Here is a 15,031-nt window from a genome sequence, read left to right on the forward strand (position 1 = left end):
TACGTACCCACTCAGTTGAAACTAGTTTAGAAAGTGATGTTCGTAATTGGGAGATGTTCTTGAGTTAACATCTTAAACCAACTCATAATGGGACATTCGTCCGGATGCGGCAGTGCTAGAGACCATTCCGATTTCCGGAAAACTCCCACTACCTGTGGGAGACTTAGAACCCCTGTACATGTGCATTACTGTATACCAAAGAATAGAGATGCTTTTCAGATTAAAGGGAAATTTGAGCTGTCAAAATTTTTGAATAAAAATACATTTCTCGAGTAACAGATTGTCCAACATTTGTTTGTATAACTGTAGTCATATTATAGAGTAAAATTATACGAGTGCAACAGAGTAAAGAAAGTTGCTACCAATCAAATCGTCTAAAAGCCACAGTAGTGTACTTGGTTAAGTTTTCACTTTAAATTCCAACTTTTTTACTTTCCCTGTACAAAATAAATTTTTTTTTTTTTTATAAAAATATATATATTTTTTACTGTATGTTTATATTTTGTTTATAACTACCTGCATTTTATCAACTTTTATAGCGAAATTCTTTTATCTGAGGACCAAAATCGTGAACTTGCAAAGTCTAGTGTAATTTATGGTACAACACTCTGGAACAATCTACCCGAAGATATTAAAACTCTCTCATCTAGAAAAAATTTAACTTTTAAAGTTAAAGAATACCGTACCTATTAGCAATGTATGTCTTTTAATTATAAGAACATCGTTATTTATTTAGAGCTCTTTTCATAGCACATCAGTGATATCAAATTGTGTATTATTGTTTTTATTTGTTATTATTATTATTACAGACATTTAAATTATTATTATATATCTAATGATCATTGTTATTACTTTGACTTTGATACTAATTCAGTTTATAATTTCTATGCCAAAACTTGATAAGCAAAAGCTACTTTTTGGTCTTTTTGCTTTTATTGTATTTTGAATGTATACTTTGATTTGTGACAATAAAGTGAAATATAATATTTTTTATCTGAAAGTATCCAATTTTTGGAAAGAAGGCTATCACTCAGCATTTCAGTTACTTTTAGTCATAGAGAGTTTGTTTTGGTACAAAACTGTTTGGAAGGCCAAAGTTTTTATTTGCTATAATGGAATATTTCCCTCTGAATGTAGAATCTTGATTTATGTCTTAAATTATTCACAATTCTTTTCAACATATTAAAGGAAGGGATAGAAATCATACCACGGTCACATGTACAGCTCGAAAATATGTAAATTAGAAATGAAATAAAGGGTCCCCATATCTTGGCAGTGCATGGTCACCAAGGTGATCTGTAATTGTAGGTGTCTGTAATTAGAGGAGGACCTGCGTTAATTTGAGACCACTTTTTCGAAGTACCAACTGATCATTTATTTACAGTGAGCTTGAACGTGACCACCGTTAATGAAGCACCAAGTGACAAAATGACCTCCAATTCAAGACAACATTTAAAAATGAAATCAAACTTGAGTAGTTTTAAGTTTGTTTTTTAACAATAAATGCTCTTTAATTTGAAAAACTGAACTTCAAAATTATAACAGATGTATTTTCATAATTTATCCATATAAATAAAGGTTTCTTTAGCGTATTATCTTTGAAAAAGCTAGTTTTTAGAAAGAAAAGACATTTTTAGCTTTAGGCCACTGGATGTCATGATATATTCATTAAATGTTTTACAACAAACTGTTGGCACTTATTGCCAAAAAGTGCTGTTGAATCAGCTGCTTATCCCTAATTTGGTACAGTAGTATGTTTCTGATTTCCTTCTTTAGCCATTCAATTGCTGCATTATCCCCCGCCCATATGTCATGGGGTAGGAGAAGTCCCTGCTAAATGTTTTCCCCTATCAAAGATACGTAAATAATTAAAACTAAAAGCAGAAATAATTTTTTATAATATATATATATATATATATATATATATATAATAATATAACTACAACAGTTATTGGGGGAAATTATTGGATCTTAAACAGGTAAAAATGTAACATGGTATCATCCAAAGATTTGTAAGAAGAGTGTCATCTGAGTGTTTCCCGGGTATTTGCTTTAATATGTGAAAAGAAGTGGATATCCAGCCCAATAGCTAAAAGGGGAGTGGGGAAGGCAGCGTCGTTGCTAGTTGTGAAAGGGCCCCCAGTCCCAGATTAATTGTCGGGCCTTTGATGTAATAGGGGATTTACCTAGTTTTCAGAAAATTCATAGTAAGAAGTGCATTTTTTACCCCCTACTGCTAAAGGCCTAGATTAGAAATAAATACAATTGATCATTCAATTCGTAACTATTTTAAAAGGGGCATATTCAGTCTCAGCAGCTGTTCTAAACTTGTGATTAAAAAAAAAAAAAAACCGTGGCAGGTAAAATTAAACAATTGCTGTCGAATAGAATTCGAATAGAGCTGCCAGGGAGGAAATTTCACAGTTGGAGGAGGGAGACCATCTTATCCCCACTATAATTGGGGTAGAGGTAAGAAAATTTATGATTATAGCACCCCTAGATGGCCAGATATGGTACAATCAGACTCATAATATAATGACTATAATTTTCTTTTCCCAATTTTTTTTATAATTTTGAAAAAATAGGGGATCCCTCCCTCTCTCGCAATCAATGAGTCTGGCAAATTTCAGATACACAGGAGTGGTCTCAAATTGGAGGGCGGACTGTAAAGACAGTAATCACTAACCCTAGATGCAAAAAGCCAGTGAATAGTTGCTTAGATTAGAGCCAGTATTGTATAGTATTTATATTATGAATGTATAATGTATTTTTAAGAAAGGTTTTATTAAGCAATTTCTTCTTTTGGAGATAATAAAATGACTCTGATCCAGTATATTTATTCACACCACTCACCACCACACTCCTTCCCAACACTCACTGAGCAAAAAAATAGATAATAAATCAGCAATGAAGAAATATTGATACTATATTGTCGAAATCATCAGAGGCATAGTTTGGTTAGTACAGGCCCCAGTACAAAATTAATTACCAGGCTCTCTGATGTGAAGCAAAGGCCCCAGGATATCTTCGCTGCCCGGGCCAATTGGTTGGAGGTCTGTGGGGCCGCCTAAGGTCTCAGCGGGATCAATGGGCAGATCCCTGGTGCCCCCACCCCATATTCTACAGCCTTTTAATGAATTAGAGGACTAATTTAATTGATTATAGAGTGCCTGATTTCACCAGGTCATGAAAATAAAGTATAGAAACATGAAAATTAAGTAAAAGCTATCCTTCCTTTTATTCAAATGCGCTCTCGGCGCCACTGTATGAAGCATCAACTGAGGGCCGCAGCCCTGACTTATGGTTAGTGGGAATGCTTGGAGATGTCTGTTTCCTTGATGAGGTATGGGGAACACCAAAAGCCTCAAAATTTTTAATTTTCAGAGGCCAATTTTTCATTTAGAGAATAAAAATTGTAGGACGAGGTATACTGAATCATGTTTTCAGAAAATTAATTTCTTTAACTGCAAAAAAACTGGTGGCATATAAAATTAAACAATTTTAAGGTACACAGTAATTAGTTATTACTTCTTTAAAAAATTGAAATATGTTATTTGGGGGCTTACTGGCGGTTATTTCTTTAAAAAGTTGGAAATGATTTTTAGCCTTAAAAGCCCTGTGCCACAGTGCTTTGCACTGGCTGCACTGTCATCCCTACGTCACAGGAAATCATTGTCCCTAATGTCAATGCATTTAAATTCAAACATGACTTGTTTATTTATTGATCATCAAGTATTGGGCAATGGGAAATGACACTGTTACATCACAGGACTGAACATTGTAAGAGGCCTTAGTTTAGTAACAAAGTCAAGACTGCAATTTCCTACTGTATAATTCAGTTTTAGGGCATTAAGCAACAAACATACAGTACCATAATTTTTAGGTTTCTTATTTTATGAATAATACCTTTTAATCAAACATTCACCTCACTCAGCACATCATACAATCAAATTTGACGCAAAAAATATATTTTAAAAAAACACTGCCTGCAAATTCAGGTACAGATTAGCAATGATAAAGAAGGCATGGATACATTATTAGCAGTGTGCTACTCACTTATCTATTCTCAAACTGCTGTGCCCCGCTGTTTTATTCGTCTCAAAGCATTAAAATTGACAGTAAAGGAAACAGCAAAAAACAAGCACAGGACACCCCAAAAGTGAACTTAATCAGTGTCGAGTAGGGCCCTTCACAAAAAAAAAAAAAAAAAAACACAACACAAGAAACAACCAAATTCTTACAGTATATAAGTTTTTTTTTAAATATATAATCATTTAAACTTCAAAATTTAAAAAAATTCTATATTACAATAAGCATAATTAATTTAAAAGTTTTGCATTTAAAATAAAAATTTTCAGATGATTCAATAAAAATTACTTCAAAATTCAAATTTAAAAAGCTAAAATACATATAATCAATCTCAATAATTCTTTATTGTCCACTCATATAAAACAGAAATGTAATTTGAACTGGCATACATTTACAAATTTAAACAACAAAAGCAAAAACACAACATCATCAAGTAAATAGTTACTTAAATTGCACGATAACAATAAAAATATATATGATTCATTCTATAAAAATGATTATGTACAAATATGAATTCTTAGTAACTCTCATTAATATAATTATTGCACTAATAATGAAATTTATTTTTTCAGTATTAAATTATATAATTAATGTTGCATGTCTTAATAATAATTGCACAATAATATGCCTTATTCATTAAAAATACCTCATACAGAAATTAATTACTACTGTACTTTTTTATGTATTATAACTAAAAATTATTAATATTATATATTATATTAACAAGATTAAAATTTTACATCATTAAGATTTTTTTTAAATAATTACAAAATTAAGATATTATCAAACAATAATTAAAATTACCCTCATTTACCTATTGACCTTGGAGATGTATATATGAGTTGAGTTTGGTATAAAAGAATTGCTAAAACGTTTTGTCTTTGTTCGTGGTGGTAGTAGTCTCAGACCAGAGTTAGCAACCACAAAATTATCATATAGGGGTGGATTCCATCACACATAATGCTATTGATTTTCTTCCTAACTTGTTCAATATACAATATTTCAATATCAATTAAATTTTCACATATCAATTTGTTTGCTCTCTTATTTATTTGATTAAGGATCTTTTTATCTTTCTGCATGATGTTACCACAATACCAAATGAAACAGTACACTACAACACTGCGGATTACACTGTGGATTACACTGCGGATTACCCAGACATAAAAAAGTTTAAAGTATGGTACTATCAATATCGAGATATTTCATTTTCTTCAAGATTCTTATTCCATTTTCATTTATCATCAATTACACAGCCAAGCTATTTTAATATTCTTGAACCCTTTCAATGATATAATTTCTGGTGGATCTGGTTTTTTTCCTGAAGTCAATAACCATTTCTCTTGTTTTATCTACATTCAATTTTAAGTTATTATGACACCAGTCTGTGAAATCCTGCCCTAATTTCCAATACATTGTTTCATTAGATCCTGTGTGATATAGCCTGAGATGGCCGTGTCATCTGCATGTTTAATTATTAAACGCTGCTAAGAATTAGCCCTAAACTTGCTGGTGAAAAGCGAGAACAACACTGGGGATATAACTGATCCTTGAGCTCTTTTCTCAGGAAGAATATCATTTACTTTTACATACTGTACTGGGGCCTGTTCATCAAGAAATCATATATCCATAAAGTGAGAGTGTCATTTACATTCATTTCCTTAAGATTCGGTACAAGTAATTCTGGGTCAACTGTACTGAATGCATACTTGAGAAATCAATATAGAGGCACCTTACATAAGACCGTGGTGCATCTAAATGTTGATAAATACTGTATTAATGAAAGAGAACAGCAACTTCTACACTTCCGTTACTTCAATAGGCAAATTGTAAAGGGTCTAGAAATAATTGTGTTTGGCCAAGCAGTGGCCTTAGGACAATTCTCTGAAGATACTTTATAACATCAGAGGTACTGAAATAAATATATCAAAGCAATTAGGAGCTATTCATCACAATTAGGTTGGCTAACATGAACTTTGAGTCACCAACACTCCCGCGATTTATTGACGGTTTAAAAGAAAAAATGTAGGATTACTCAATATAAAATTTGTTATTTTCTGCAGTAAAGATTGAAAATAAATTCTTAATTGTTAAATGTAAGTCAGATCTGTTGTATGTGTACACATTAGACCTACAGCAGGTACATATTTTTGCACGATATCATACATGTTAGCCATTAGCAGCCTGGGCCAGCTGCACGTAGTCTGTTTACAATACAAATTTGCATTGGTCAGGTCTAAGTACCAGACATTTTTAAAGACTAGGGCGCACAGCCATCAGTTGATTAGTTGAGTTGGACGACATGAAATGTCTGGACTTCAAGGCTAGTAATTACTTTCTAGTACGAATATGAACAACAGCCAAAAAGGCCTAGTCTATTTCGTTTGTGTGTGTGGGGAAGCCAATCTAGACAGACCAAGCAAGGGTAGTTAATTTGGAATGTAAGGTTGTTAAGTAATTAGAAAATCATTCACTTTTAAGTGATGGAGATAATGTGCATACAAAATCCAATTCTTGTAAAACTGGAGTTAAAAATTGAGGGTTTAGGGCCTATAAATGAATCATTTTACTCTTTCAAAAATGTTGCCGTCTCAGGGATTCTATATAAGGAATTTATCCCCTCGGCCCATGCTCAGAGTTATATGCTTTTCTTTTGTTGAGAGGTAAGCAATTTTATTCATTTTGCAATAGATGAAATGAGGATGTGTCACGCTGTAAAATATTCCCCCTGTAAAATATTAGGGTCAGAAATCCGACGCTGCATTTTGAAAATATGAACTGATTTCCACAGATATTTTGCAGACATTTTGGGATACCTCCATGATAGTGGGAACACAAGTATTTATGATTCTGAGCCTCTATTTTTCTAGGGGTTTTCCCGTGCAATTTGAATTAGATTTTTGTATCCTCCGGAGAAAAAAACCAATTTGAAGTTAGTATTATAATTGATTAAAATTTGCAAACGAGTACACACGTAACGGTATGGCCACCCCACCCTCACTCCACCCAAATAACGTCATAAAACACAGTCCTGTCAGCGTATGGCTGAGAACCTGTGTATCGTGGGAATCAGCCATGCCTATGAAATATTTACTTGCAGTTGTAGTGTTGACGACTTTTAAACATGCAATAAGCAAACGATCAACAAACTCCTACATACATAGAATATTATTGTTTATTTTATTTGAATTTCTCCATATTATACATTATTAAATTGTTTGCAAATTAAAAACAGAAAGAAAAACATTTTTGCGTGATCAAATGCAGTATGCATGTAGACCTATTAATTAGCAAAAATACAGTACTTTACTTTTGTGTTAGTTTTTATGATTATTGTGCAATAATTTGGGACAAGTACAATTGTCTTCAGGACAAGTGCATTTTTCAAAGGCACTTGTCCGGGGACAAGTGAAAAATATGAAATTCCCTCATGCCTGACAAGGATACAAATTTAAAAAATCCCCAAATGTTAATAAGAATTATTAGCACTGATATACAGCTACTGTAATTCCAACTTCATTCTTCCATTGAAACACTCTCTGTAATCATATCATTAATTGCACTTACTTGACTGTTACACTTCCAACTCGACTCCCCTCTTAGAACACTCTCTAACCATATCCTTTTTAATATTACCTGATAGACTGCAACTCCTCAGGTCAAGATTCTTTAGTTGAGGTGTAATGAATAAGGATGCAAAAGAAAAACCATCAATGTTACTGAGATTATTACCACTCATATCAAGGAACTCTATATTAAACTTAACTCTTCTAATAGAACACTCTCTAACCATATCATTTACAGTATCACCGGACAGACAGCAATTGTTCAGGTAAAGCATGTATTCAGTTTACGTGTAATGAATAAGGATGCAAATGAAGACCCATCAATATTACAGAGACTATTACTGTACCACTGATATCAAGGAACTTTAATTTCAACTTGACTTCTCTACTAGAACACTCTCTCACCATATCATTTATAATATCACCTGATAAACTGCAATCATTCAGGACAAGCACATTCAGTTTAGGTGTAATAAATAAAGATGCAAATGAAGAACCATCAACAGTACTGAGATTATTACTACTGATATAAAGCTGCTGTAATTCCAACTTGACTTCTGTACTAGAACATTCACTAACCATATAATTTATAATATCACCTGACAGACTGCAATTCCTCATGTTCAGAGTACTCAGTTTAGGTGTGATGAATAAGGATGCAAATGAAGACCCATCAATATTACAGAGCCTATTACCACTGATATTTAAGAACTTTAATTTTAACTTGACGCCCATACTAGAACACTCTCTAACCATATCATCTATAATATCACCTGATAGGATGCAACTTTTTAGATGAAACACATTCAGTTTAGATGTAATAAATAAGGATGCCAATGAAGCACCATCAACTGTACTGAGTTTATTACTACTGATATAAAGCTGCTGTAATTCCAACTTGAATCCTCTACTAGAATATACACTAATCATATTATTTATAATATCACCAGACAGACTGCAATTACTCATGTTCAGAGTACTCAGTTTCGGAGTGACAAATACGGATGCGAATAAAGAGACATCAATGCTACTGAGATTATTACCACTGATATCAAGCTTCTGTAATTCCAACTTGACTCCCCTACTTAAACACTCTCTAATCATATCATTTATAATATCACCGGACAGATTGCAATCGCTCAGGTCAAGCATATTCAGTTTAGGAGTAATGAATAAGGATGCAAATGAAGACCCATCAATTTCACTGAGATTATTATCACTGATAATAAGCTTCTTTAATACCAACTTGACTCCTCTACTAGAACACATTCTAACACTATCATTTAAAATATCACCGAACAGATTGCAAGTCCTCATGTTCAGAGTGCTCAGTTTAGGAGTGATGAATAAGGATGTAAATGAAGACCAATCAATGTTACTGAGATTATTATCACTGATATTCAGCTGCTGTAATTCAAACTTGATTCCTCTACTGGAACACTCTCTAACTATATCATTTATAATATCACTGGACAGACTATAATTGATCAGGTTAAGCACATTCAGTTTAGGTGTAATGAATAAGGATATGAATGAAGAGACATCAATGTTACTGAAATTATTACCAAAAATATCAAGCCTCTCTAATTCCAACTTGACTCTTCTACTAGAACACTCTCCAACCACATCATTCATAGCACCTGTAAAATCATATGAAAATAAACGTTTAAGTTGTGGTGCATTGGTAAACAGATGGACTACACATGAAACTGTACTTGAGTTTGACAATGTATAGTTTGTTATATTATATTTGAAATTCAGTTTCTGGTATTCAGCTGTTAAGTATGAAGTATCATCAGCAACACATATTCTACAAATTATTTCTTCGAAAAAAAGTAATTGTAAATCATATGGCACAACAGCAATCATTATGTGGGCAAGCATTCTGCCTTTTTCTTTAGACGACAATCCTCTACAAATACGATCAATGTGAGTTACCACTTTTTCATTCATTTTTGAATGTTGATTTGGAAATATTTTGGAGTTATCAATTTTTCTCATAAGCTGTATGAAATGCTCATTTTGATTGAGCTCTATATTGGGAATGATGTAACTGATAATTAATGTTCTTACTGATTTACAAATGCCATAAATATGTGGCTTTATTTCTAAATCCGTCATGGTCATGTGATCAATAACTGCCTTTTCTACAGTATCCATGTGCTCTTCTTTAACAAATTTTAAGTGTGTCATTAAAGAATTATATGTTGAGACATCATTAGTTATAAATCCAATTGTAAACACCCTTGCCATGTGAAAATATTCACTTCTTATTATCATTTGCCATTCATTACCAGCCAATGGCTTAAGTAGCATTTCCATGCCTTTTGAACACTCATTCTCCAACATTTCTGTCTGACATAGTTTGGATAAGTAAAACCCTACTAATGACTCTACTATCAACTTGTGAGGAGTTGCAAAAATCTCTTCAAAATCTGATATTAGATTTGGTGTATCTTCGTACACAAATCCCAGTTTTAAAGCCAGTGCAATCATTTCTTGTGGTCCTTCCAAATCTCTTTTGTTAATTGAAAGTCGGTTTTTCTTTAAGCTTTCATAGAAACACTTTCCTACAGAAGCAATGCCTTGACATACTCCTCTGGAGTATTTTCAAATATTGAGACTTTTTGCTGTTTGTCTCCCGGCTGTTTGTCATTGAACTGATTCAAAATGCATTTAAAAATCTCTTTGAAGAGGTCAGCCTTATCAGCTGGAAGGTGTTCATTTTCTTTCCACATGATACATACTAACAGAAGCAACATTGGATTCTTACACATATCATATACTTCCTGATGTTTTTTTCTAAAAATGGGTAGGGAATCAAGCTCCAACTCCTTAATAAGCAAGTCTCCTAATTCAGGTTTGTTAAAATAATCAAATTGTTTCTCAATGTATTTTTGTATACTATCACTATCAAATCCCTGTACTTTCACATGTACATTGCTATATTTAATGAACTCATTGAGGTTTTCAGATCGTGATGTAAGTATCACTTTACACTTATACAATTTTTCATCTTTAAAAATGCATAATGGACTCTCACTACCATATTTCAATTCATCCAATCCATCCAATAACAATACAATATCATCATGTTTTAGAAATAAATTGTTCTATTAATTCACAATTTTGAGGAAGTTTCGTTTCAAGATGAAAATTCTTAAGGTCCATTTGTTTCAAAATAGCATCCAAAATAGTTTTACCTTCATTGATATCTCTTATATTGACAAAAAACAATATTTTACCTTTGAAGGTTTCATCTGATTGTTGTGTGGACCATCTATATGCTACATACCTGAGGAGGGTTGATATGCCAATACCACCCTCACCTTCTATTAGAACTTTACATGCAGGTGTTGATTTTATAATATCTAAAACCTTCTTCAACATTGTTGGCTTGGCATCTTCCTTCTGTCGGTTTTTACCTTCTTTTAGTAAGTCTAGGTCAGTGAACATGTCAGCAATATCTAAATGGTATGCAGTATTCCAAGTTGCTGGTGTAAAACATTTGGCATTGCGGCACACTCTAAGTTGTCTACTTAGTAGATATTCTCTAATGACCTTGTCTGTAGAAAAGATGTTTACATAAACTGTTAATCAACTTGTGATTTCAAATGGAATGGAGCTCAACCACTGCAGTAACATCACTTCATTTAATGTCTACATTTTCCTGTTTTTTTAGACATGATTTATGAGCAACTGATCAGATTTTTATAAAACATTTCAAGTCAACTTCATTCCACACCAAGTGCAGGTGTTTGTTGCACTATTCTATATAATAAAGTGCAGAAAGACTGAACCTAAACAGAAAATATACTTATCAAAGACAATGATAATTATTATAAACATAGTATGTAAAAAAAGGAGGAAGAAGCAAAAATATCAACTTTTAGTTATAAAAGTGTACAATTTGCCCGTTTTTGGTCAAATTTGGTACTTAAATCCAAAATTGAGTGTGGTACAAGTCCTGTCTCTTATACACATCTATGCTCATTTTGTAGTTATCCAATGACTCAAAAATATGCCAGACTTGGCACCCAGGAATCCAATTGTAAACACCCTTGCCATGTGAAAATTTTCACTTCTTCTTATCATTTGCCATTCATTATCAGCCAATGGCTTAAGCAGCATTTCCATGCCCTTTGAACACTCATTCTCCAACATTTCTGTCTGACATAGTTTGTATAAGTAAAACCCTACTAATGACTCTACTATCAATTTGTGAGGAGTCGTAAAAATATCTTCAAAATCTGATATTAGATTTGGTGTATCTTCATACACAAATCCCAGTTTTAGCGCCAGTGCAACCATTTCTTTTGGTCCTTCCAAATCTCTTTTGTTAATTGAAAGTTGGTTTTTCTTTAAGCTTTCATAGAAACACTTTCCTAACAGAAGCATTGCCTCGACATACTTCTCTTGAGTATTTTCAAATATTGAGATTTTTTGCTGTTTGTCTGCCTGTTTGTCAATGAACTGATTCAAAATGCATTTAAAAATCTCTTTGAAGAGGTCAGCTTTATCAGCTGGAAGGTGTACATTTTCTTTCCACATGATACATACTAATAGAAGCAACATTGGATTCTTACACATATCATATACTTCCTGATGTTTTCTTCTAAAAATGGGTAGGGAATCAAGCTGCAACTCCTTAATAAGCAAGTCTCCTAATTCAGTTTTGTTAAAATAATCAAATTGTTTCTTAATGTATTTTTGTATACTATCACTATCAAATCCCTGTACTTTCACATGTACGTCGCTATATTTAATGAACTCATTGAGGTTTTCAGATCGTGATGTAAGTATCACTTTACACTTATACAATTTTTCATCTTTAAAAATGCATAATGGACTCTCACTACCACCTTTCGATTCATCCAATCCATCCAATAACAATACAATATCATCATGTTTAGAAATAAATTGTTCTATTAATTCACAATTTTGAGGAAGTTTCGTTTCAAGATGAAAATTCTTAAGGTCCATTTGTTTCAAAATAGCATCCAAAATAGTTTTACCTTCATTGATATCTCTTATGTTGACAAAAAACAATATTTTACCTTTGAAGGTTTCATCTGATTGTTGTGTGGACCATCTATATGCTACATACCTGAGGAGGGTTGATTTGCCAATACCGCCCTCACCTTCTATTAGAACTTTACATGCAGGTGTTGATTTTATAATATCTAAAACCTTCTTCAACGTTGTTGGCTTGGCATCTTCCTTCTGTCTGTTTTTACCTTCTTTGAGTAAGTCTAGGTCAGTGAACATGTCAGCAATGTCTAAATGGTATGCATTATTCCAAGTTGCTGGTGTAAACCATCTGGCAGTGCGGCACACTCTCAGTTGTCTACTTAGTAGATATTCTCTAATAACCTTCTCTGTAAAAAAGATGTTTACATAAACGTTAATCAACTTGTGATTTAAAATGGAATGGAGCTCAACCACTGCAGTAATATCACTTCATTTAATGTCTACATTTTCCTGTTTTTTTAGACATGATTTATGAGCAACTGATCAGATTTTTATAAAACATTTCAAGTCAACTTCATTCCACACCAAGTGCAGGTGTTTGTTGCACTATTTTATATAATAGAGTGCAGAAAGACTGAACCTAAACAGAAAATATATTTTTCAAAGACAATGATAATTATTATAAACATAGTATATAATGTAAAAAAAGGAGGAAGAAGCAAAAATATCAATTTTTAGTTATAAAAGTGTACAATTTGCCCGTTTTTGGTCAAATTTGGTACTTAAATCCAAAATTGAGTGTGGTACAAGTCCATGTTGCTGGTGCTGAGGATTCATGTTGTTGCCAGCTTAAAACAAATGATGGCTAGGAAAAAAAAGTTTTTAGAACTTGCAATCTGATGGCCACCCGTTTAAAATACAGTATTTTGATGTTATGGCCTGTCAAAATACAAAAAGGCATAAAACATGATGCATATGTAATCAAACTGTGGTGTTTAATTTAAATAACAAATTGTTTCGCTCCAGTTTAAATTTGCATTTAATTTTCAGTTTTCATAATAAACTTAAAAATTTATTTACTGTTTGTATACAGTAAATAAAAAAAATTATAAAATTTATGAAAAGGTGGATATTTCCTTTTCTGTTTGATACATTTATGTTTTAGGCCTGTGCAGAAATTTAACTTAAATTATAAAGCCTGGTATTTAATGCCTCTTTCCTTTGGTAAATCACAGCACTATATGTATCCTTACAAATGGCTATAACTATGTTTCAGTATACGATAAATTTTGGATTTAAAGCAGAGTTGGAGAATTGTATGAATGTTTGTTTTATTCATCTATGGTTGTGGGCATAGGTCTACATAATACAAGACATGCATGACAAGTTTATTGAACCAGAATGGACCCCATTGGAAATAAATTTTTTAACTTTATGGGTTATCCATGGCATCCTATTTTTATTCCTTTATTCCTGAACTGTGTCTTTTTAATGATTTCTTTCTGTATTGTATTTTTATATGATGTAAATTGAATTGAATTGAAATGCTGAATAAAACAAAACAAAATGCTCTACTGTGTGTCTTAACACATAATTTTAAAAATGGTGCCTTGCACCTCGATGGCCACTATCATGGCCACCCCCTTTCATAAATCCTACACCTCCCACCGATTAAGAATTATTAACCTCTTATTTTTACCATATGCTGTTGTTTTATTGAGACTATGCACATTAACATTTTTATACAACTTTAAAAGTTAAATTTCATCAGGTTTGTACTCTTGTGGTAAAATATAACTACGGTAAGTATCAAAATGCTACTGATTAAGGATTATTAATCTCTTATATAAATCATACCGTATGCTGTTGTTTTATGGTGAGACCCAGGTTGTAAGCATATTAATATTTTTATATAATTTTAATGCAGAATGTTAAATTGCATCGTGTTGGTATTCTTGCGGTAAAATGTAACTAAGTACAAAGCAAAGAAAAAATAATAATAATAAAGTATGATGTAATATACTTTGTATTACCTTCATCACTAAGCCCAGCAGAGTTTGCAGATATGCTTGGGAATCCTGTGAATTAAAATTGAGAACAAATAATATCATGTAAACATGTTTTTGATGGTTTACTATAGTGATATCTTTATTTAGCTACCTCACAAGCAATACCACTTTAAAGAACTTAACTGGAGGTTTTTTTAATGTATTTTGTGAGGTTATTAGAATGCTAAGTATATTCAAATTCAGAGAAGGTACATGAGCACTGTTCACTATAAGCTTAATTTTTTTTATAACTATAGCTTACCACTTCAATATTGATAAAGATAGCAGGAGCTATCAAAATATATGTTTTGTTATATTCTAATAAAATTGTTTTATTGAATATTTTGATTATGGTGA

At 32.3% G+C, this 15,031-nt stretch overlaps 1 protein-coding gene across 6 annotated transcripts in view; it reads right to left on the bottom strand.

Moving 5' to 3' along the window:
- Positions 1-4,783: 4,783 nt before the first annotated feature.
- Positions 4,784-15,031, bottom strand: part of LOC117120514 — a 36,459-nt gene continuing 26,211 nt past the window's right edge. For 4 of the 6 annotated variants that reach the window (XM_033265525.1, XM_033265523.1, XM_033265524.1 and 1 more), the window contains 3 exons: positions 14,660-14,704; positions 11,081-11,221; positions 4,784-9,295 (listed from right to left, as the gene is read on the bottom strand). In XM_033265525.1, coding sequence (XP_033121416.1) covers positions 7,935-9,295; positions 11,081-11,221; positions 14,660-14,704 — 1,547 coding nt within the window. In that variant the 3' untranslated portion in view covers positions 4,784-7,934. Of the gene's footprint in view, positions 9,296-11,080; positions 11,222-12,762; positions 13,034-14,659; positions 14,705-15,031 lie in introns of all 6 variants that reach the window. The other 2 variants (XR_004447374.1, XM_033265527.1) reach the window with 2 other exon arrangements.

This window comes from Anneissia japonica, unplaced genomic scaffold (genome assembly GCF_011630105.1).
Source record: "Anneissia japonica isolate Jap-2015-1 unplaced genomic scaffold, ASM1163010v1 scaffold288078_len52975_cov122, whole genome shotgun sequence".
In the NCBI taxonomy this organism is placed as follows: domain Eukaryota; kingdom Metazoa; phylum Echinodermata; class Crinoidea; order Comatulida; family Comatulidae; genus Anneissia; species Anneissia japonica.